The 25,183-nt window shown below is 37.9% G+C and overlaps 1 protein-coding gene across 3 annotated transcripts in view; it reads left to right on the top strand.

Moving 5' to 3' along the window:
• Positions 1-25,183, top strand: part of NDUFAF2 (NADH:ubiquinone oxidoreductase complex assembly factor 2) — a 185,226-nt gene that overhangs the window by 126,810 nt on the left and 33,233 nt on the right. Inside the window, exons 3-4 of one of the 3 annotated variants that reach the window (XM_044932577.1) lie at positions 6,083-6,123; positions 16,778-16,885. In XM_044932577.1, the coding sequence (XP_044788512.1) occupies positions 6,083-6,123; positions 16,778-16,885 (149 nt within the window). Of the gene's footprint in view, positions 1-242; positions 447-6,082; positions 6,124-16,777; positions 16,886-25,183 lie in introns of those variants that run through there. The other 2 variants (XM_025270501.2, XM_025270500.2) reach the window with 2 other exon arrangements.

The raw sequence follows: 25,183 nt of genomic DNA, 5'->3' as shown, positions 1-25,183 counted from the left end.
TTAATCATTTTTCGGTGCACAATTGAGTCGTCCTAAACGCACTCACTTTGTTGTAGAGCTGTTACCCCATCCATTTCCATAACTCTTTTCATCTTCTAAACTGAAATCCTGTACCTGTTAAACAATAGCTCCCACTCTTTCTTCTGGTCTTTTTATGCCTTGTTGTTCATAATTTTCCCCAACTGTGCATGCACATAGTTATTTTTAGTCCCTCATAGTTTCTTTGTATTTTGTTGCTGCAGGAGACATTTGTCCAGGGGCAAGCACTGCAACAAAGGGTCACAGGTCCCAGCCTGTCTCACATTCTCATGTGGACGCTCAAGTGTGGAAGGACCCACTTTTGCACACCTGTAGTTGTTGGCAGCATCCAGTTTCTCATGGTTGCAGGGCTGTGAGAAACAGTTTTTCGCTTGATGTTGGCCAGAGACCACCATAACCTCCCAGAGGTAGGTCACCAGCAGTTACTTGCCACATGATATTCCCCAACATGACCTTTTTTTCCTTACAGCCAGCAAGGGAAAGAGAGATTTCAACAAGAAAGATTGCTGTATTTTATGTAACATCATCATACAAGCATGTGCATCCCATAACCTTTGCCATATTTTCATAGTTAGAAATAAGTCGCAGGTTCTGAGCTCACTCAAGGGGAAGAGATCATACAGAGACATGATCACCAAGCAGTGGGGGTTGTCAGGCTACCTTCAGAGTCTGTTTTCTGTATACAGTAACAAAGGAACAGTATGTTGAGTACAAAAGAGTATATAAGAGTCCACTTATATGAAATTGTAGATAAGCAAAAGTAATCAACAGTGACAGAAAGCACCACTTGTTGGGGGCTATGGGTGAGTTAAGGTGAGTGTTTGCATGTAGTCAGACACCTGGGAACTTTTAGGGTGATGGAAATACTCTATGCACTGATGGTGGTGCTGGTCACACAGTTGTATACGTTTGTCAGAACTCATGGAATTACACTCTTAAAATGGTTTTACTGTATTGTATGTAAATTATACCTCAATAAAGTTAATTAAGGAAAAAGAACAATAATAGCCATGAACATCACAAAATTTGTAACTTAATTATGCCAACTAAATCTAATAACATCCTTAAGAAACTTTTTAGAGTCAATACTTAGAAAATAACTCATTTTATAATATATTATTTGAAGAGTTTTTGTAGTTAAAAATGTCTGTTTTTTTTCTTTTTTTTATACAGTTTATACAGATTTCTTTTTTTTATATGTTCTTTATGGTGTGTCAACCTATAATTTCGTTCTGAATGGTCACCTACTGAATCTAGTGATAAATGTCTCATTTACCTCAACCCCTGTTGATGCCACTTCTAAAAGTATATTAGCCATTTTCAGTCCTTACTGAATTTTGAAGAAGGTATGCCTCATGAAGTGTTTTCCTACCTGTATCTTCTACTCTTTTTTAGTGGTTAATGGGAACTTCAACTTGCATGTTCACTTCTACACTCATTATAGTGTGTTATATTCCAATAAGAGTATTCAAGTTCAGTGAAAACCTCATGCATACTGATGAGAATGCAAATGAGCATTGGTAAAAGAATGCTAGGATCTTAAGGCATAAACTGTCCAGGTAACTTGCTATATTCTGTTCAAACAATAGTTACATTATAATGAAGACTGATATAGAATCCATCATACAAATACAATTAGCAATGGCAAAATCATTATATAATTTGTAATTGAATAGAGGTTCAGTTCCAGATTGTTCTGAGTTTAAAAAAAAGAAATGTAATGATTTGATATTAGTGCTTATTTCTGTTCCTTCCTCCTTATAACCTTTGCCAGCCTTTAGCAAGACATTTCCTTTGCTGTATGTAGTGATGGGGAAACTAGGGATGATTATATAAATGAGTGATAGCATTGAAAATTTCCAGCTGTAACCTTTATTGGATACATAACACTGAACAGGCATCAACCATCATCTCAAGAAGACATTTCAGGTATCTGGTTATTGTAGAATTATAAATATCGTAGGATTATTTATTTCAGAAATTGCATGTATCTATCTAAATAAAATTCTCTTTTCCTTGAACCATTTAAAACAAAGTTAAAGGAAGCCCTGATATCTTTCCTTAGAGAAGAGTGTCTGATGAGAATAAATAGTCTAGGTTGTATTCATATATGACCTTAATACTTAATATTATATCTATGAATGAATTTTATAAACTTATACAAAACCAGTAGGGTTTAGAAAAACACATATCGGAGTTTCTTCAACCTATTCATCTACCTTGGAATTAAAAAAAAAATTTATTTGAGGGCTTCCCAGGTGATCCAGTGGTTAAGAATCCGCTTGCTAATGCTGGGGACACAGGTTTAATCCCTGGTCCTGGAAGATTCCCACATGTCACAGGACAGCTAAGCCTGTGCAGCACAGCTACGGAACCAGCACCCTAGAGCCTGCGAGCCACAACTGCTGAAGCCCGTGCACCTGGAACCTGTGCTCAGCAACAAGAGAAGCCCGCCCAATGAGAAGCTTGCGCATCACAACCAGAGAGTAGCCCCTGCTTGCCATAACTAGAGAAAGCCCGCGTGCAGCCGTGAAGACCCGCTGCAGCCATAAAAATACATACAATTTTTAAAAATTTTTGGATTTTTGGATTTGGATTCTACTGAAGTATTTTTTCTTTTCTCAACCTTATGAAAACAGAAACTGAAAATTCTGTTTGGTAGACTCATCAGTAAGACAACTTGTTGTTTTTCTCATAGTGACAGTGTGTTATCGCGCCATTATACTTTTTGGATGGTCTAATGTCAGTGCTAGTGTTCACAGACTCCAGAATACATAGCAATCAGGTAAAAAGTGTACTCGTTTTTTCGGGGTTTTTTGTTTTGTTTTTTAATGTTTATTGGAGTATAGTTGATTTACAATATTGTGTTAGATGCAGGTGAACAGCAAAGTGAAAAAAGTGTAATAATAATGACTTATTTTTGATAATTTATCAAAGTGTTTTGATAATATATGAAAGTGTTTTAAAATCAAGATATATAATTGCTAAAAGGATTATACTTAATGGTAGCCCTAGCACAGAAGTTGACAAACTTTTCCTTAAAGGGCCAGATGCTAAATAGTTTAGATTTTGCAGGCCGTATGGTCTTTGTTACAGCTTACTCATCTCTGCCACTGTGGCACAAGTTATAATAGATATGTAAATAAGTAAGTATGACTGTGTTCCAGTAAAACCTTATTTATAGACACTGAAATTTGAATTCTGTGTAATTTTCATATGTCATGAAATACTGTTCTTTGTTGGTTATTTTTTCAGCCATTAAAATAAAAAACAAAAAGCAAGCCACGCGTTACAATTTTGCTTGCAGTCTATAGTTTGTCAGTGCCCCCCTCCAGCAGTTGATTTTTCTGAATTAACTTTCTAATCTTAATCAGAACTGAATATTTATTGCTTAAAACATTTTTAAGGTACATGGCTCATAGTGAATTATTTTAAAAGCAGTCTCTTTCCTAGGGAGAAAAGTGCCCATAAATATAGACAATATTTTGACCATAAAGAGATAGTTGAAAAATTCCATAGCTTACTTATTTCCTTGATTGTGCAGAAGAATCTTGATATTGCTAAGCTGGATTTTTTTTAATACAGGTCAAAATCCCATTACAGTGAATATTTTTATAGTGGAAGTACTCATTCAAAAACTGTATTTAAGTACCTACTCTTTCAAAGCATTTAGATGGTAGATAAATAAATCTCCCATGGATACATTCTGCCCTTGACAAACTTCCAGCCTAGAAAGGAATATAAAATCTGTGCAAGTTGTGGCTAAAAATGAACTAAATAGAGCTGGAAGCCAAAAAGAAGAGAATGCAGATGATAACAACAGGAATAGAAGTTCAGAAACAGGAATAGATAGAGAAGGCAAAACACTGGGTACTGTACTGAAAATACATGTATGGGGTTAGTGCCAGAGCGAACAGAGCAGGGCGAAGTAACCAGTCACAGGCCCACAACTGAATGCTGCTCTTTCCTCCCTCACAGCCATTCACTACTGGGCTTGGCATGAGAATGGGTCCTGCTGCTATTACTTGGAGCAGGCAGGCTACTGGAGCTAACGCGTCAGAAGAGAAGGTGGCTGGTGAATGGACAGAGCTCAGATTTTACAGCCAGTTAAACCAACATTTCAGAGAAGGCAATGGCACCCCACTCCAGCACTCTTGCCTGGAAAATCCCATGGATGGAGGAGCCTGGTGTGCTGCAGTCCATGGGGTCCCTAAGAGTCGGACACGACTGAGTGACTTCACTTTCACTTTTCACTTTCATGCATTGGAGAAGGAAATGGCAACCCACTCCAGTGTTCTTGCCTGGAGAATCCCAGGGACGGTGGAGCCTGGTGGGCTGCCGTCTGTGGGGTTACACAGAATTGGACATGACTGAAGTGACTTAGCAGTAAACCAACATTTGATTCTCAGTCTGTTACCTGCCAGATTTGTGAGTTTTGGCAAGTTGCTGATCTTCTTGAATCTCAGTTTCCCAATCTGTAAAATGGGGTTAATAATGCTTATTTTCTGACATGTAGTTCGTGTTGTGACCTATTCCTCTTCCTAGTTTAGTATTCCTTGCTTGTTGCTTATAAACTTTGAGAAACTGCTTAGTAGAGCATGGATGGTTATCGCGGCCAGAGACAGGGTCAGATCTGGATTCAAATTCCACCATTACTACTTAACGTGTAAACTTGGGAAAGTTACTTAATTTTTCTATCAAATAAGCATACTTCACAATTTTTTAATGAAGATTGAACCAACTAAAGTGATAAAATAGTTTCTACTTTTCAAAGACCATATTCCTTGCAAGTATATCAGTATATGTCCTCATAAGTCAAGCAAGTTTTGTTGATCTTTGTTTTTTGGAGTCTGTTATGAAAAAAAAATACAGGTTTATTGAAAAATAGCAAAAACTTAGACTTGTATGTTTATTGTATGCCAGACTCTGAGCTAAGAATTTATATATATTATTTCATGTAACTTTCACAATAACCCTAAAATGTAGACACTAGTATCATAATTTTATAGATGAGGAATCTGATGTCTAGAAAATTAAATAATTTGCCTCAGGTTACACAGCTAGTAAGCACTTAAGTGGGGATTTGAACCCCAGAATTCTACCTCTGCTCTCCTAAGCACTGTATTATATGTCTTCATGTGATTCTGGCACACTTCCTCAGAGGCAGCTGCCTCCACTCCCTTCCTGCTGCTATAAAGCATCTAACGCAGTACCCAGTGTCCAGTAGGTTCATACTTACCTGGATACATACATACATACTTGTATGTATGAACAAGTATGAACTCTTTCTGCTGTGCATCTCATCTCCCAAGTGTTGGAGCTTAAGGCCTGTCATACCAACCATAGGAGATAGACTGCTTGCCAGAACAGATTAGAAGAGAAGTCTCTGAAAATGAAAACTCTTCTCCATCCATTCTTTTATATGTTGAGCAATAATTGGTTAACGTTACCAGGATAAGTTTAATGCTGCCTTGTAGTTTACTGCATTATCATTTGGCCTATATGCCATTATATACACTAAATTGAATTCAGATGCTTATAAGGTATGATTTTAGTTATGAAACTGTCCCCTCCACACTCTCCCCACACTCAAGTATTTTTTGTGACACAGATCATTACCTGACGTATGTTTTGGTGATTCTTTTCTGTGGCCCCTTCACTAGTATATATGCTCCAGAAGAGGAGGGAACACATTTGGTTCCCTGTTGTATCTCTAGTGGCTAAAACATGCGTGCGTGCTAAGTTGCTTCAATCATGTCTGACTCTGTGACCCCAGTCTCCTCTTTCCATGGGGTTCTCCAGGCAAGAATACTGGAGTGGGTTGCCACGCCCTCCTCCGGGGGATCTTCCCGATTCAAGGATCGAAGCCATGTCTCTTATGACTCCTGCATTGGCAGGCGGGTTCTTTACCACTAGCGCCACCTGGGAAGCCCTAAAACAATATATAGCAGGTGTTTAATACGTATTTGTTTCATGCGTGGGTAAATAAAATGTTTGTGCAGTTTATAGAAAACTTATATTTAGTTATTATTTTTCTTTCTAGCTTGGATCAGAAAAACAAGAAAGACTCCGCCTACTATGGAGGTAAGAATACATACTATGGAGGTAAGAATACATACTATGGAGGTAAGAATACACAAGGAAAATATTCAAATATGTGTCTGTAATGCTGTGCTTCTCAATTGAGTTTGTACTCTCAGAGATACATGAAACCTCTAAAACATATGTGATGCCACCTCTCCAAAATGTTAATTTTACTCCATAGAAAATAATTTCAAACATATTTATAATAAATGTACAAATCATGGAATATAACATAAAATTTATATAAAATTTTAAATGAAGTGATAAAAATTCAAAACAAAATAAAAATACTTTAGAGGATGTTTGGACTTAAAGCAGCTTGCATCAGAACATTTCCCTGGCCTCTGGGAGTTCTCTGTTCTGATATGGATGCTTTGGTGGAAGAGTTGAGAAACACTAAATCTCTTGGTCCTATCCAAATCATGCTGTTTATTTTGCCCTTAATTTTATATAAAACTATAAAATTTTATAATTTGCATGTAAATTTAATGCCATCAGGTAGCTGAAGAAACTTTAAAATATACAATTAACAGGTAATAGGTAGCACTCAGTAACGAATAGTTGAATTTGTATTTAAAACTTTAGAAACATAGGAAATTCCCTGGTGGTCCAGTAGTTAGGACTTAACGTTTTCACTGCCCAGGGCCTGGGTTCTGTTCCTGACTGGTGAACTAAGATCCTGCAAGCTACATGGAGCAGCCAAAATAAAAGCTTTAGAAGCATAATTTTGGTGGTATGCAGAATGAAAACCATAGCAAAGCTGTGGTATTTGTGTTTTTAAAACATGGTTATTTCAATGGCAGAAACCAGCACAATATTGTAAAGCAATTATCCTTCAATTGAAAATAGATTAAAAAATGGTTATTTCATAATTTCAAAACACTTATTTCATAATTTTTATTTTAAAACAGTAGCAAAATGTTTGTAAGAGATAAATGTATTTCATAGAAGGGAAGTTTTCAAATTCATTAATATACTGCCTATTCCTTTTCCTTTACTATTGAGGATTCTTCTTTTCCCTCTCTACCACAAACCTTGTTAACAACATAAATGAATTCCAATACTCAGGCCACACTTTTTAAGAGGTGGATACTCCAAGGAAGAGTTTAGGATAAACTGTAAATTAGCGTACCTATTTTTACTGTTCCATTCCTCTTGGACTGACTCTATCAGTGTTTTTCTGACCAAGGTCTAAGTGAGTGTATTACTAAGCCTATTTTTAGCTTTATATGTTGCTTCCATCTTACCCTTGTCCTACGCTTCTCAGACTCTTTTTTCTAGTATCCAGTGAACCTTGGAATAAAAGTGGAAAAAAAAAAATCAATGTGATCCAGTATGCAGAAGTATCTTCTGTGGTTTCCAGTGGTAAGGATGGATCAAGGAACCCTTCTTGTGTTGGCTACAATAAGAGCTACTGTTCTTAGAGAAAAGGGTGCTGCTTCTATCCTCAGGACTTTGGAAGCCTTCTTTCATGGAAACATAGATACATGTAAAGTGATTCGATGGCAGTAACTGCCATTATCAGGCCTAAGTCACCACTCCTATAAATGTTAGGTAATCCCATCATCTCGGACAAGCTCCAGTTAAAACAGTGAGACCAGGTCATTCCATCCATGGTGCTCACATTCTCAAATATCTGAAAAGGAGCCCTCTGTTTCCTCTTTTCAAATATACTATTAGTTGCAGTGTTCTTTATACAGAAGAGCCCCCATGTCTGTGGGCCCCCAATACACAGACACACACATCCTCTTCTCTCCCTCCTGATCCTTTCCATTGTGTTTCAGGAATTTCCATTTTTTTTATTAGCAAATTGCCATTAACATTTGATATTGTTCTAGGAACTTTCTCTACCACAGAACCTCTACTAAAATCTACCTGTGTCTAAAAGATAGTGAGTCTCTTCTTTCCTTGAAGTGGATTGTGCTCATTTTCCTATAACGCATAGAAAGAAAGTAGGACCTTTCCCCTATCGTTTCTAAAATAGTCTTCCATTTTGTGGGCCCAGGAGAGTGTAGTACCTTTGCAATCTAAGTAGATTTCTTTCAACCTATTCATCATTTTTATCTTTGCTAATAATATCCAGGGCACTCTCCCACACTGATGGCAGTGATTAGAACCAAACTTCCAGTTTTTTTCTGTCACTGTCTCTCCAAGTTCTTAGCCATTTAGTTCTTTGACTTTGACCTCACCTGCATCCCTAGCTCAAAGAACAACCGCTTCCATAACCACACCTTAGTTCATATCATCACCAACACCATTCTACCATTACAACTTACAAACTTTTCAATCCCAGAGTCTACATATATCATCATAAGGGAGAGGAAAAACCCATTTACAATAAAAATAAGGCATGTATACAGAAAACCACAAGAATTAAATGGGATTGTTTAATAGGTTATTATAAGGCAAATTCCACCCAGATCAAGAAATACAACTTTGCCAGCTACTCATATGCCCCATCTCAATACAACCTCCTTTCTACCCACAAAAGCAACCTGGAACCCTGACTTTTGTAGTAATCATTTCCTACATGTTTCAATAATCTTTATTCTCAGCCAAATGTACACTATAGTTTAGACTTGCCTGTTTTGTAAAAACTTCATACTTAAGTCTCTTTCAGTTTATATGTTCTTCCTCCATCCCTTTTATTTCCTGACAGATTTATCTATTGAAAAACCCAACCAAAGTTTGCCACAGTCTAAATTTTGCTAATCTTATGCTCTCTGTGTAGGCTTCTCAGGTGGCGTGAGTGGTAAAGAACCTGCCTACCAATGCAGAAGACATAAGAGATGTGGGTTAGATCCCTGGGTTGGGAAGATCCCCTGGAAGAAGGCATGGCTACCCACTCCAGTGTTCTTGCCTAGAGAATCCCATGGACAGAGGAGCCTGATGGGTTACAGTCCAAAGGGTCTCAAAGAGTTGGACAAGACTGAAGTGACTTAGCATGCATGCACCCATGTTCTCTGCATAATCCAACATGTTCTCCTGTTCCTCTGTCTTCCAAATTGGCAGCTGGATCCAGCAGCTAGATACTGAGGTTTGATCTTTTTGTCAAGAATGTGTAAAGTGTTTGGCAAGACTACAGGAGAGCATTGTGTCTGGTTGTCCTTTTTCTAATTTTTGTAGATGCTCATGCTTAACGCGTATGGTCAGTTCATTGGAAACAACCTCCTGTTCTTGCATATCTTTTGAAACTAGTTTGTTTTTAAGATGCTGCCAGTAATTTGAGTTCTCTACTTTTTTTCAAATCTGTTAGTGAACTCCCACCCCCAAATAGACTTCCGCTATATCATCTATAGACTATGGCTGAAGGTTTGTTATTTAGTCACTAAGTCATGTCCAACTCTTTTGCAGCCCCATAGACTATAGCCTGCCAGGCTCATAGCTGAAGGTAGGTAGTAGCAATTAGAAATACCATTTACAGTAGCATTAGAAAGCATAAAATACCCTGATATAAATTTAACGAACTATATGCAAGACATGTAGACTAAACACTATAAAACATTGGTAAGAGAAATTAAGGAAGACCTAAATTAATGGGGAGATACGTCTGTTCATTGATTGGAATATTTAGTATTGCTAAGATATTAGTTCTCCCAAAAGCTACTGATTTGCAGCAGTAATTCTTAACACTTTGTCATGAATCAGTTACAGAGAAGCCTTATTATAACACAAATTGCAGAACCTTTTCCCCAGAGTTTTTGATCCACAAAGTCTCGAGTAAGCCCTGAATATTTGCATTTATAGCAAGTTCCCTGGTGATGCTAACTAATGCTGCTGATCCAGAGCCCATACTTTGTAAACCACTTCTCTATAGACTCAGTCAAGTAAAAATCCAGTTAAAATCCCATTAGACTTATTTTGGTAGAAATCAAGATGCTGATTCTAAAATATATATGGAAATTCAGAGGACCTAGAGTAGCTGAAAGCAATCATGAAAAAGGACAATAATTAGAGGACTTATGCTCTAATTAGAGAACTTATGCTCTAACAATTAGAGAACTGACTCTAAAACCATAGTAATTAAGACAGCGTGGTACTGGTGTAAGGATATATAAACAAATAAATGGAAAAGAATAGAGAGTTTAGAAGTAGATAGTGTACAACCAGTTGGTTTTTGGTGGTAGCACCAAAGGAACACAATTAGAAATGAAGAGTCTTTATGACAAGTGATGCTAGAATAATATCCTAGCTGAACTCGATCCCTACCTCACATCATACACAGATATTAATTAAAGGTGTGGATCCTATACTAAACGTAAAAGTTAAGACTATAATGCTTCTACAAGAAAACATAGTGGAGGGCTTCCCTGGTGACTCAGTGGTAAAGAATCTGTGTGCCAGTGCAGGAGACAGGTTTGATTCCTGATCCGGGAAGATCTCACATGCCACAGAGTAGCTAAATCAGTGAAGCACAACTATTGAGCCTGTGCTGTAGAGCCCATTAACTGTAGCTGCTGAAGCCCGTGCACCCGAGAGCCCATGCCCTACAACAAGAGAAACCACAATGAGAAACGTGTGCACCACAGTGAAGAGTAGCCCCCCCACTCGCTGAAACTGGAGAAAAGCCTGCATGGCAGCAAAGACCCAGCACAGCCAGAAATAAATGAAATAAAATTATAGAAAAAGGAGAAATCAGTGGCATATCTTCACAACTTTGGGAAAGACAGGAGATAGCAAGCACCATCATAAGAAGAAGCATTGATAAATTGAACCTACTGCTACTGCTGCTACTGCTAAGTCGCTCAGTCGTGTCCGACTCTGCGTGACCCCACAGACAGCAGCCCACCAGGCTCCACCGTCCCTGAGATTCTCCAGGCAAGAACATTGGAGTGGGTTGCCATTTCCTTCTCCAATGCAGGAAAGTGAAAAGTGAAAGGGAAGTCGCTCAGTCGTGTCCAACCCCTCGCAACCCTATGGACTGCAGCCCACCAGGCTCCTCCGTCCATGGGATTTTCCAGGCAAGAGTGCTAGAGTGGGGTGCCATTGCCTTCTCCAAAATTGAACCTAATCAAAATTAAAAACTAATGCTCAAATCAAAAGAGAACATGAAGAAAGGAACAGACTGGGAGAAAATAATCCCAGTACGTGTATCTGACAAAGGACTTGTATTCAGACTGTATAAAAACCACTTCAACTCAATGATAGAAGACAAAGCTAATAAAAATGGGGTGAAAATCTTGAATTAGCTTTAATAAGATTCAAGAATAGCCACTAAGCATATGGAAAGATACTTAACATCACTCGTCATCATAATGGGATGCCATCACACATCTATGAAAATGGCTAAAATTTAGAAGATTGACAGTAGCCGTAACTAGAACAACAGTAAATGTACGTATATAACCATATAGTGCTGATTGGTAGGGAAATTATATAACCATGTTAAAAACCTGACAGTTTCTTCCTACCCTATAACTCAGCAGTTTAGGCCACCTGAAGGTGAAGGAATCCGTTTTTAGGCTCACTTCTTGGGAAGCACTGGCCAAAAGAATCTAGTTCCATGAAATACTATTTAAGCTTCCTGATTCATGCCCAGCCCGACTTTCTAGCTTTCCTCTCTATATTTGCTATATCTATCCTACCTTCGAAGGTACTCCTTGCTGTTTCCCAAGTTGAATGTCTTCTTTTCCATCAGCTGGGCTCTTCTGCTCAAGCTTAATTTCATCTAAAAAGCCCTTTAAAATCATTGCAGCACTGTTTGCAATAGCTAGAACATGGAAGCAACCTAGAAGTCTGTCGACAGATGAATGGATAAAGAAGTTGTGATACATATGCACAATGGAATATTACTCGACCATAAAAAGGAACACATTGAGTCAGTTCTAATGAGGTGGATGAACCTAGAGCCTATTATACAGAGTGAAGTAAGTCAGAAAGATGAATATTGTATACTGTCACATATATATGAAATCTAGAAAGATGAATTTATTTGCAAGACAGCAATGGAGAAACAAACATAGAGAACAGATTTATGGACACGGGGAGAAGGGAGGATAGGGTGAGATGTATGGAGAGAGTAACATGGAAACTTACATTACCATATGTAAAATAGACAGCCAATGGGAATTTGCTGTTTGTCTCAGGGAACTCAAGCAGGGACTCCATATCAGCCTAGAGGGTTGGGATGGGGAGGGAGATGGGAGGGGGGTTCAAGAGGGAGAGGACATATGTACACCTATGGCTGATTCATGTTGATGTTTGACAGAAAACTACAAAATTCTGTAAAGCGAATATCCTTCAGTTAAAAATAAATAAATTTAAAAACAAAAACAAAATGTATAATGCTTTCTTCAACTTTTCCCCCAGCTTCTTAACTCAGAGCTAGTCATTTCTTTCTTGATATAGCTACACTGCCTTGTGTACTTATATAAGCCTTTGAGTTCAGTATTATAATTACTTATTTTATTTGTCCATCTTTCAGACTATATTATGGGCTATATGGCACAGGGATTATATCTTATTAATTTATATATCATAAACACTTAACACAGAACCTGATTCATTATTAGATAGACTTTTATTGACAGACTTGAAAATCTCAATGCCATGTAAGTATATTACATGGTTTGTATGACAGAGTTGGACTTCCCTGGTGGCTCAGACAGTAAAGCGTCTGCCTACAGTGCAGGAGACCCGGTTTCAATCCCTGGGTGGGGAAGATCCCCTGGAAAAGGAAATGACAGAGTTTGAATTTCCAGCAGCCAACTATAAAATAACCCTGAGAAACTGAATATATTTTGAAATTGAGCATTGCTTGTACTTTTTGTCATGAAAATTCACATTTTACTTCAGGTTGCCAATATCATTCAATGCCTGTTCATCAGTTCAATACAAGTTGAAGTAACATTTCACAAAAAGTAATATGGTAGACTTTTCATAGTCTTAACTATGTCCTATTAGAAGCCATGCAAGTTATTTTGAAATATTGCTTCTCCTTTCATACTGACAAGACAGTAGGAAACACAGTTTTCTGTTTGAAAAAGTGAATAAATGCATTGACAAAATATATGACTCAGCAGTAGGTTTACAGACAGTAGAAGAAAGCAGTAACATTAGAGCTTACTCACTTCCTTTTTAATACATATGCTCATTGAAGGGCTTCTCTGGTGGCTCAGCTGGTAAAAAAAAAAAAAACAAACAAAACCCGCCTGACAATGCAGGAGACCCAAGAGACACAGATTCAATCCCTGGGTCAGAAAGATCCCCTGCAGAAGGAAATGGCAACCCACTCAAGTATTCTTGCCTGGAAAATCACATGGAGAGGGGATCCTGGTGGGCCACAGTCCATGGGTCACAAAGAGTTGGACATGACTGAGCACACATGCCCACAAGCATGCTCCATGAAAGAGGAAGAGGAAATTCTTGAAATGAGTAGAGAATAGAGCTGCATGGTGATACTGTAGTCGAAGGAGAGGCCTGAGCTGCGAGGTAGCACCTTGTTAACTTGGCCATGTTCTCAGATCTGGGCTGAAGGCTCCAATGACTCATTTTTTATCCGTATCCAAAGTGATTTGGCTCTGAAAGATATCACAATGACTAAAACACGAGAGTTTGTAAATGTTGCCAGAATTCCAGTATATTAATTTACAGTAAGAAATTAAATTGGCAGAGGAAAAAGCACTAGGATATGAGTATGATATTTGGATGAGAAAAGTTAAGTAGTAAAATTAATGTTTAATTGCATCAGGCCCAGAATCACCTGTTGTGTCCATTTCGCCATAGGGATAGTCTGACCACATGAATAGCCATATGATTTGGAATGGAAAAAAGTTGCCACATGCTTGTTAAGGTTTTTCTTCCTGTGAACAGTGTTTTTATGGATTGTCAGCATTTGTTTCTATGATTCCCTTTTTTCTTTGCTTCTCTTTTCTAATTGACCTATTATTTATTTTGCTATTACAGTAGTTATATTATGGTCAAATGTTGCTGGCCCTGCAGCTCTTCTTTTGTTTTGCTCTTTTCATATCTCTGCCCTGGACTATCTTGCAGTTTAACTTTCAGAGAGGACTCTTCTTTCTGAATTTCTGAGCCCCATCTCACTGTTGTCTCCAAGTGATTGATATTTGTTGAGCATCTTCTTGGTGCCTAGTATTATTAGCTCATTTTATAAGTTACAGAATTGAAATGTTTTAGGGTTAATGTTTTGCATATATAATCCTATTTTTCTGCAGACTTGTATGGGGAGTGTATGTTCTTATGCAAAAATAGACCCCCTGCCCTAAAGCTCACAGTATCACTGTTGGAAATACAGTGGAATTGGATAAAAAAATTGTACCAACTTCATACTCTGAGTTGTAACATCATTCATTAAAAGTGAATGAACTAGAGATGCATGTATCAAGATGGATAAATCTCAGAAACATAGTATTGAGTAGAAAGAACAAGTTGCAGAAGATTTCATTACCATTTATGGGCTTCCCCAGTGGCTCAGCAGGTAAATAACTGCCTGCAGTGCAGGAGACACAGGAGATGCAGGTTCGATCCCTGGGTTGGGAAGATCCCCTGGAGAACGAAACAACAACCCACTCCAGTATTCTTGCCTGATAAATCCCATGGACAGGGGAGCCTATGGGCTACAGTCCAAGAGTCAGACATGTCTGAGTGACTAAAGCAGTATCATTTATATAAAGTTTGAAAGCAGGGAAAGAAAAATGGACTTCTAAGTAAAGTTAGCCAGTTTTAAACATATGAATTTACTTTCTCCTTTTGAGCTTAATGAAAATGAAAGTGAAGGGTTTATTTTTAAAAGCATAAATTTACAAGGTCAATGAAAAATTGAAGACACAACAGCAGTAACAATGTTTTAGAAACTGGAAAAGCAGATGAGCAAATGTTAGCAAATTTGGCAAAACTAAGAAGCATGACTCCTAGCAGAGAAGAAAGCTTAGAAGGAACCCAGTTTAAACCACAGAATCCCAGAATGCTCAGTAATTAGCAGTGCCAGGAACCTGAAAGTGGAGTTGAGGCTGATGCTAAAAACGTAACCTGGTTGAAAATCTATTTAAGAAGCAATTAGGTATTAACCAATAAATGTAGAAGAAATAATAGAGTTGGAAAGTCACCATTTTTCAACTGTCATTGTGATAATCGATTCAAGGAAAACTCATTAGTGGATATTAAAACCATTGGATCAGATTTTTGGGGGGAATAGCATATTTACATGGTCTCAAGTATCGCCCTACAGATTACTTATTAATTACAAAGGAAAACAAAAAGTAACTTTATAGTGGACAGATTTCACCATACCACCTTAATCAGTCAAAAGTTGTATCAAGTAGAACAGACTTCACATCACGTATGCTTCTTTGTATAATACAGTGAGAGTAAGACATCATTCATGTAGTTTTTTGTTTTTTTTTTGAAACTAACAGCCTTAATCAATTCACAAGGAAGTAACCAGAAAAACCTCATGAAACGCTGGGCTAGTCATGTCAGTGTAATGAAGGACAAAGAAAAACTAATCAACATGACAACTAAATGTGACATGTGATCCTGAATGGGGGAAAACTTAGCTATAAGGGATAGCATTGGGTTATTTCTTTAAATTTGAACATGAACCGTGTATTAAATGATAGCATTGTATCAGTGTTAAATCTCCTGAAGAAAAAGAAAAGGACACTGTTAAATTCCCTTTGTGAAAGTCTGAAAACCATACAACTTCTCTACCCAGTGGAAAACTGGAGGTTTTATTCATGGGGAGGGGAAAACAGTAAAAACTGTTTTTCAGACAAATATAAAGGTAGAGGTCCATTCTGAAAAATAAAGGGATTAAATGAACACATACACACTGAACATATAAAGTTGAATTACAGATAAGTATGTGGGAAATAAATAAATGTCATTATCTCCAAGAAAAACCCCAGGTAGGAAAAGGAAAAGTAATCCTAGTATACAGAAAACTCACTTGTTGATAGTGTTTATTCATAATACTAATATAAATATTGAATATTGATCTACAGCTATATTGAGGATATGCTCATTCACTCAGTCGTGTCCGACTCTTTGCAGTCTCATGGACTGGACTGTAACCCACCAGGGTCCTCTGTCCATGGAATTTTCCAGGCAAGAATACTGGAATGGGTTGCCATTTCCATCTCCAAGGGGTCTTCCCAACCCAGGGATTGAACTCGCATCTTCTATATTGGCAGGCAGATTCTTTACCACTGAGCCACCTGGGAAGCAGGATAAATCCTCATTTTCAGTAATGAGAGGTTAATATATAATGCTTAAAACTGAAAAATAAAGCAATGATAATAGAAAAATGTTATGGAGGGGCTGCGACAAAGTCTCCTTGATAGCTGTCAACACTTTTGTGGCTCCCTGGTTTGGCCTGTACCATAAATACCAGCCAGAAGAATATAAAGTAGTTGTTTCCCAGGAGAAGGAAATAATATTTTTCATAATAAGCCTTTTAGGACAACGTGGCCTTATGTAAGTTTGATTTAAAGAAAGAATTTGAGAAACCACATACACAATGCTGTAGATGAGGAGTAGCAGAATTTTTTCTTCAGAGAACCAGATAAATATTTTGGCCATTGTGAGACAGTCTCTATTGCAACTGTTTAACCCTGCCAGTTTTTCTCTGAAAGCACACATGGACAATATGTGAACCAGTGAGTGTGACTCTGCCCAACACAACTTTATTTACGAGGCAAGCAGCAACTGGATCCTAGTTTGTCAACCCCTGCTGTCGATCGGTGGATTTGAAATTGGGGTACCTGTGCCCGGGGTACACAGAGACTTCCTGTGGGATATACAGGTATGGATAGCTTTAAAGCAATTAATTTCCATGTTCTCTCTTTCCATATGTAGTCCTTCCTAAAAAAGATTTGCCAGAGATCCTTCTGGTCTGCCAGTACTCCTTTCTTTCTTCTTTCATAATCGTCTGTCTTTCAGAAGAAAAGCTTACTTCTTGTCCACCCTAAATCTAACTATGGTGCATTGCCTTGGAATTTAAAAATCAGGGCACCAAACAAAGAGACATTGGAGAATTTGTCCTGAGGGAAAGTCCCTTGAGAACAAAACAGAAAGCTTCAATAAAAATTATTGAAAGGGGCAACACATTATTTTATCCAGGTGACAAAGACCCCATGCCTTATAGTGTCTCTGTCTACCTAGCTATCCATTTATCTATCTTAAAATCCCACAAGTGAGAAAGTTGTCATGGGCACACATAATAACACATTTATTTGAATTTAAAAATTAAGTTAGACTTTTTTCCTGACAGATTTGGTTGATTGGATTTGACATTGGGAGCTGGTTTTGCCAATTAAGTTATATGGTTATATTTTCCATAAATTGAATAAACTAAACTGCAGTCCAAAGCTTTGACAAAAATGCTTAAAGCATGCATTCAATCAACAGTAAACTGCCATTATTTAAGTGTCAAATAAGCACGGTGGTACATAGTTTTAAAAAGTCTTAGGAGATGAGCATATTAAAGTTTTAAAAACCACTGCTGTTTTGTTTATGGATCTATAAAGATGTAGTAAAAGTATAAAAACATGCATGTAGTTGTTACTGCTGGGGAAGGACAGTATGGACAAGGGGTCGCAGTATTTTCTTGGTCATATCTGTAGTTTTTATTTTCTTAAATTGGATGGTGGTCATACCTGTAGTGTTTTCTTTCTTAAGTTGGTCATATTTGTAGTGTTTTATTTCTTAAGTTGGATGGTGGGCACATGGGCATATATTATATTATTAGCTATATTTATTTATGGGCTTCCCTCGTAGCTAAGTTGGTAAAGAATCTGTCTGCAATGCAGGAGACCCAGGTTCAATCCCTGGGTCAGGAAGATCCTCTGGAGAAGGAAATGACAACCCACTCCACTATTCTTGCCTGGAGAATCCCATGGACAGAAGAGCCTGGCAGGCTGCATTCCATGGGGTCGCAAGAGTCGGACGTGCTTAGCGTCTAAACTACCACCACCACGTTTATTTATACACGTGAAATATTTCCTTTAAAAAGAATATAGTGATATATTTATAATAATATATTTTAAGTGAACATGTTGGATCCCTGGTAGAAAAATAAGATATTCAGAATAAACTGAAAAATTAAATGTTTGAAATTCTAAAATACCAAAAGCACTTAAGGAGTTACATGGCAATATGTATAAGAAACAATAAAAATAGGAAAAGAATCAATGTGGTTTAGTTTTGGGAATTCCTTTTTAAATATTTAATGCTTTTATGGTTTTACTGTTCATTCAGTTACTTATCAGGCACCTAGCATGTGCTTAATAGGTAACATAATTTCTTTGTAGATGTATGTTGTACATACCAGTTTGCCCTAGATATCTTAACTCTGTTAAATTATGTGTAAACCATTTTTAGTATCATCTTTTTTCCTCTGTGAAACCAAATTAGTCTCATTCTTTAAGGTTGCAAGGAAAAAACAGTCACATACTGCCTTCTGAAACTGGATCTTACTGCAGCTTTATACAGAAGCTTGGTATGTTCAGTGGTATAGTCCTGTGAGTCCTTTGGTTTACAAGATTGGAAAGGATATATCCTGAGTTTCATCAACATACCATTCTTTATTTATCTACTAGCATTTCTGCCTCCCCAAAGGAAAAGATGTGGTTGAATGGGTTTACCACCATCCACAATGAAAGGTCCCTGTTGGGCCAAGTGTTATGCCAGTTATTTGACCTCTTTCGTACCTAACTCATTTGTGGCTGCCTTTAATCAGACCAGGAAGCAGGCTTGTCCCCAATCAGGACTGCCTGAAGCTTAGAAGTTTATACCTGCCAGTGTAATTTGGGGGCACTTTTGTGACTCTATGGCTTGGCCTATACACTATGACCTTACTTGATTTTTTTCCCTTTGTTTTATTTAAAAATTAATAAACAATAATATTTCCTGGAAATAATAAATTACCCCAAATCCTATGGCTGGCTGCACAGCTCTTAACTTCTAACAAGGTAATTTACCCATGTGTTCATTGGCACATATTTGTAATTTTGGTATGTTTATTGCTTTGTAGCTGATGTTTTCACTTAACTGTCATAGTCTAGGAATATAAAAAAAGCACTTAAAACACAATAGCATAACACTTAGAGATGCCTTTTCTATGTACCTTCTTTGGTATTGCTCAGTTGTGTCCAACTCTTCTTTGGTATCACTCAGTCATGTCTGACTCTTTGTGAACCCAGGGACTGTAGCCTGCCAGGCTCCTCTGTCCATAGAATTCTCCAGGCCAGAATACTGGAGTGGGTAGCCGTTCCCTTCTCCAGGGGATCTTCCCAATCCAGGAATTGAACTGGGGTCTTCTGCATTGCAGGCAGATTCTTTATCAGCTGAGCTACCAGGGTGGCCCTTTGGTATTGATCTCTACCTTTGTAAAAACTGAGAAAATGTGAAATTTGCCATACTTCTCTAGAAAAGTGTAGTAAGGATGAAAGTGAATCATTTGTGTGTTTTGAGCTCCCCAGAGTCTATACTCTTAACCATAAGCTAGTGAGCATCTCTAACTATAGGTATTTATTTTTTAATTGTGCTAGAAATTTTAGTTAGTTTATGCTATAAATCTTTGGTTTTCAAAACATTGATTTTAGATGAATCTTACAAAAAAGTAGTATCTCAAATTTCAAGCCTCCCACCTTTCTCAGTCTGAAAGGATTGCTTCTTATATACTTCGGTACAAAGCTGAGGCCGGGGTTTAACCTTAGTTTTGGCACATATTTTCTACTATTTTGACCTTTATCTGACTTTTAAAGCAGAATGTATAAGCTTTTTTAAAGTTGTATATAAGTAAAGTGCTATTCATTATTTTTGGATATACTTGTGGTCAGGTTCTTCTGAGATTCATCATAACCTACTGGGTGCATATTTAAAAGTGCAGAATTAGTTTTGAGTAGTTAACCTTCTGAGTCATGTCATCAGTCACGAAGACAAGTCCCATTTAAAACTGGGTTTACCTCCAGAGAGGAAAAAGGTTAAAGGAGTTAAAATGAGATTAGGGTTTTTGTTTGTTTGATTCACACTTTTTCTCTGTTATCTCACCAAAACAATTTCTTGTAATTTTCCTGTTATTCATTATTGTGATATTCTTTACAATCTAAATTTTAGAAGAATTAATTGCTGCTGATCACTTTTATCAAATGTAATCTAATCATTTGATTTGCCCGCTGAGGAACAAAAGGTGTGGGTCCATACTTGGCACCCTTTCTTTTAAGACTCCCTCCTAAGGAATGGGCCCCCAAAACACATAGCTCTTAAAGCCAGTTGGGCTTACATCCACGAGACACACAAGACTATAGCAAACAAAGACGTGCTTGTTAATGGACAGGAATACTCACCCCAGCTGTGCAGAGGGAGCAGGTAGAAATGCCCATTTCCCTGAAAGGGGCCTACCTGCATACTTCGAAAGTTGCTGCCTATGGGTCAGGCTTCAATTTAGCACACTGTCTAGGGGACAGCAGCAACCCTCCGTGGACATCAGATAAACCAGCAGACGCCTATCTGCCTTCTCCCTCCAGACCACTCCAAGTTGTTGGTATCTCCCTGCAAAAAGCTTGTACATATATCTGGTGCCCCAGCTTTTGCAGCAGCTGCCAAAATGGACAGCTGACTGAATCACCTGGCTCTGATAGCCGCTGGGGCTTGCATTCATGAGCCCCACAGGACTATAGCAAACAGAGAAGCATCTCTTAATGAGCACAGGAGCACCTGCTTTTCTCTCCCCAACCCCACGGCTACAGGAAACAGGAAAAACACCCACCTGCTAGCTTCTCCCTGGAAGAAGCCTAACTACATACTTTTGAAACAGCTTAGCTGCTGCCTAAAGTCTTTGACTGTGTGGATCACAACAAACTGGAAAATTCTTAAAGAGGTGGGAATACCAAACCACCTTACCTGCCTCCTGACAAACCACCATACTCCTCCTGTATGCAGGTCAAGAAACAAGAGTTAGAACCAGACATGGAACAGCAGAGTGGTTCAAAGTTGGGGAAGGAGTACATCGAGACTGTATATCATCACCCTGCTTATTTAATTTATTTGCAGAGTATATCATGCAAAATACTGGGCTGGATGAAGCACAAGCTGGAATCAAGATTGCCAGGAGAAATATCAATAACCTCAGATATGCAGATGATACCACCCTTACGACAGAAAGCAAAGAGGAACTAAAGAGCCTCTTGATGAAGGTGAAAGAGAAGAGTGAAGAGGAGAGTGAGACTGGCTTAAAACTCAACATTCAAAAAACTAAGATCATGGCATCTGGTCCCATCATTTCGTGGCAAAGAGTCACTATCTGCAGTGATTTTGGAGCCCAAGAAAATAAAGTCTGCAAGGAGATCAAACCAATCAATTCTAAAGAACATCAACCCTGAATATTGATTGGAATAAATGATACCGAAGTTCCAATACTTTGGCCACCTGATGTGAAGAGCTGACTCATTAAAAAAGACCCTGATGCTGGGAAAGATTGAAGGCAGGAGGAGAAGGGAACAGCAGAGGATAAGATGGTTGGATGGCATCACTGACGTGATGGACATGAGTTTGAGCAAGCTCTGGGAGATGGTGAAGGACAGGGAAGCCTGACATGCTGCAGTCCATTAGGTCACAAAGAGTCGGACATAACTGAGAAACTGAACAACAGCTGCTGCCTGATTCAGCTTCCAATCATCCAGCATCTGGGTGTTCAATACAGTTATCCCTTCGAGACATTGATAGGTCTTGACACACCCTATTGAGAGCCACTACAATTAAAGAAGGTGGCTTCGACAGTCACAAAGCTTTGAGAGACAGCCAGGAGCTCAGGCTGTGCTGATTAATGAGGTTCAGCCTCTACGTGAGACCACTGTGTTAAAGACTGGGAGAGGTGGCTGTTTTATTTAATAAATAAACACCAACACAGAGATTCAAGGAAAATGAAGAAACAGAGGAATGTTCCAAACAAAAGAACAACTAAGTAACCAGAAACAAATCTTAATGAATTGAGATAAGTGACTTACCTGATAGAGAATTCAAAATAATGGTCATAAAGATGCTCACCAAAGTCAGAAGAGCAATGTATGAACAAAATGAGAATTCCAAGAAGAAGAGACAGTAAATGTAAACAGAAATCATAAAGCTGAAGAATATAGTAATTGAACTGAAAAATTCAACATAAGCATTTAACAGCAGACCAGATAACATGGAGAAAGGATCAGTAAACTTGAAGACAGGGCAGTGTAATTCTTCCAGAGGAGCAAAAAGAAAAGAGAATGAAATAGAGTGAAGAGAATTTAAAGAACTTGTGGGGAACCATCATGAAGACCAATATACACACATTATCGGGATCCCAGAAGGAAAAGAAAGGGGGAGGAACATTATTTAAAGAAGTAATGGCTGACCTGATGTGAAGAACTGACTCATTTGAAAAGACCCTGATGCTGGGAAAGATTGAAGGCAGGAGGAGAAGGGGACAATGGAAGATGAGACGGTTGGATGGCATCACCGATTCAATGGACATGAGTTTGAGTAAGCTCTGGGAGTTGGTGATGATGGGCAGGGAAGCCTGCTGTGCTGCAGTCCACGGGGTCGCAAAGATTTGGACACAACTGAGCAACTGAACTGAACAGAACTGAAAATGGCACTAGTGATAAAGAACCTACCTGTCAATGCAGGAGATATAAGAGACACAGGTTTGATCCGTGGGTTGGGAAAATCCCCTGGAGGAGGGAATGGCAACTCCAGTATTCTTGCCTGGAGAATCCCATGGACAGAGCAGCCTGGCAGGCTACAGTCTGTAGGGTTGCAAACAGTTGGACATGACTGAAGTGACTTAGCAGCAGCAGCAGCAGCACCCAACTCTCTACTCTCAGTTTTCCTAAACTGAAGTCTTATGGAATTTTCAGGGAAAGTTGAGAAGTTTGAATGACACCACCCCTGGGGAATTATGACTCAAAAGATGGCCTTTTTTTTTTTTTTCTTAAAATATATTTCTTAATTTTAAGAAAATTATTTCTTAATTATCTTTATTTTGGCTGTACTGAGTCTTTGTTGCAGCACATGGGCTTAGCTGTGCAGGCTTAGTTGCGGTATGTGGGATCTTAATTCCCAGACCAGAAATCGAATCCCAGACCGCCTGCATTGCAAGTGCAGAGTCTTAACTGGTGGACCAACAGGGAAGTCCCCAAGATAGCCTTTTTACCTCCAAAGGCTTTAAGTGATTTGTTTCTTGTTATCACTTTCTTCCAAACATACTCATACATCATAGGTTATTGGCCATGGACACTATATATCTTCTGATTAAATTTTTTATCGTTAAGTTTGTTGTGAGTATCAGTGTCTCTAAAAGTCAGTTTTTATTTGCATTGCTCTAATTCCTAGTTCCAAAGTATAGAAGGGACTTTGACTCTTTTAGGTAATGATTGTGACTGTTAGTTAAGGAAAAGTGCAAGAAGATGCATTGGAACGTCTCACATCAGAGCCAGATACTGAATGGTCTACAGTGATGACTACAAGAGATCGCTCAAGTGATCAGATATCTCCAGATGATGCTTAATTTATGTTAAATCAGTTAGGAGAGAATTTTAGCTTTTACCTTTTTGTTGGTTGCTCCGTAGGCTGTTCAATAAATGTAAATGCAGTGGAATAATGAAAAAAAAAGAACAAGGTGCATGCAGCCTAAATGATAATTGGTTAGCCAAAACCTCAAATGGAAAATTACTTATTTGTACTTCAGGGGCAGTAACAATGTCTGTGAGGAAAGTGGTGAAAAGTCCTTCCTATTAGACAGTACCAACAAAGAAAGCTCCTTTTGCCAGTATCTGAACATATGGCAAAGCAATGTTTTTCCAGACTTCTTTGTGCTAGGAGGGACTGGCCTCCTAGTCACTTGGACCTTTGTTTGTGTAGCCGAGATAATGAATATTCCACATAAATAATTATAATTATCTTCTCACTGAAGAAACATAACCTTGGAATTCAAAGCTGCATTCTTAGGTAAATCATCAATTTTGGAAAGAAGTAGAATTAAATTTTGTCTGTTTTTTGCAAATAAATGGCTGGTACAAAATTAATAAATTTTATAGAAGTTTGCCTTTTGCAAAAATGTATTTGTTTAGGTTGAAGTACTTTATGTTGAAATACTGTGTTTTTCTTTTTAAAATACATTTCCTTTGTAGTGTTTTTTGTCTGAAATAGTGTTTGCTTAAAATTCTGCATGTTGTTATTTTCATTTTTAAAACATAGTAACTCAAACCTTTCAGAAGGTGTTAGCTAAAAATGCCACCAATTCAGATTTTTAATTTCATTTGTAAACTCACAGTATTTCATATGTAAATAGGGTGAATTTCTTTAACAATAAGTACATAAAATCAAAGTTATTAAAAAAAAAGAAGAAGTAATGGCTGAAAACTTCCCTAACCTGGTGAAAGAAACAAATCCAGATCCAGGAAACCCAGAGAGTTCCAAATAAAACGAATCCAAAGAGACTCACACTAAGACACATAATTAAATTGTCAAAAGTTAAAGACAAGGAGAGGACTGCAAAAACAATAAGGGAAGAGCAACTTGTCACACACAAGGGACCCCCCCCCCCCCCCACCGCATAAGACTATGAGAAATTTTGTAGACTGGGAGTCTCATGGTATATGCAAAGTGCTATAAGAAAAATACTGCCAAGAACTCTCTAGCCAGCAAAGTTGTCCTTCAGAACTGAAGGAGAGAAAATGGGTTTTCCAGACAAACAAAAGCTGAAGGAGTTTATCACCACTCTACAGACTGTAAAAGAAATGTTAAAGGAATTTCTTTAAGCTGAAATGAATGGACATTAATTAGTAAAAGGAAAACATGAAAATACAAAACCACTGGTAAAATAAATACATAGACAAAATCAGAATAATGTTGTAATAGTAGTAGGTAAATCACTTATAACCCTAGTGTGAAGATTAAAAGGCAAAAATATTAAAAGTGACAAGTACAGTAATTTGTTAATGGATACACAATGTAAAAATGTAAATTGTAATATCAGAAACAAAAATGTTGAGGGGGAATGTAAAAATGTGGAGCTGTGTATGTATATGAAGTTGTTGTCAGCTTAAAACTGTTATAAATATATGAT

Source organism: Bubalus bubalis, chromosome 19, assembly GCF_019923935.1.
Source record: "Bubalus bubalis isolate 160015118507 breed Murrah chromosome 19, NDDB_SH_1, whole genome shotgun sequence".
NCBI lineage: Eukaryota > Metazoa > Chordata > Mammalia > Artiodactyla > Bovidae > Bubalus > Bubalus bubalis.
Note: the sequence above shows the minus strand (reverse complement) of the source record. Positions and strands in the feature narration are given on the sequence as shown.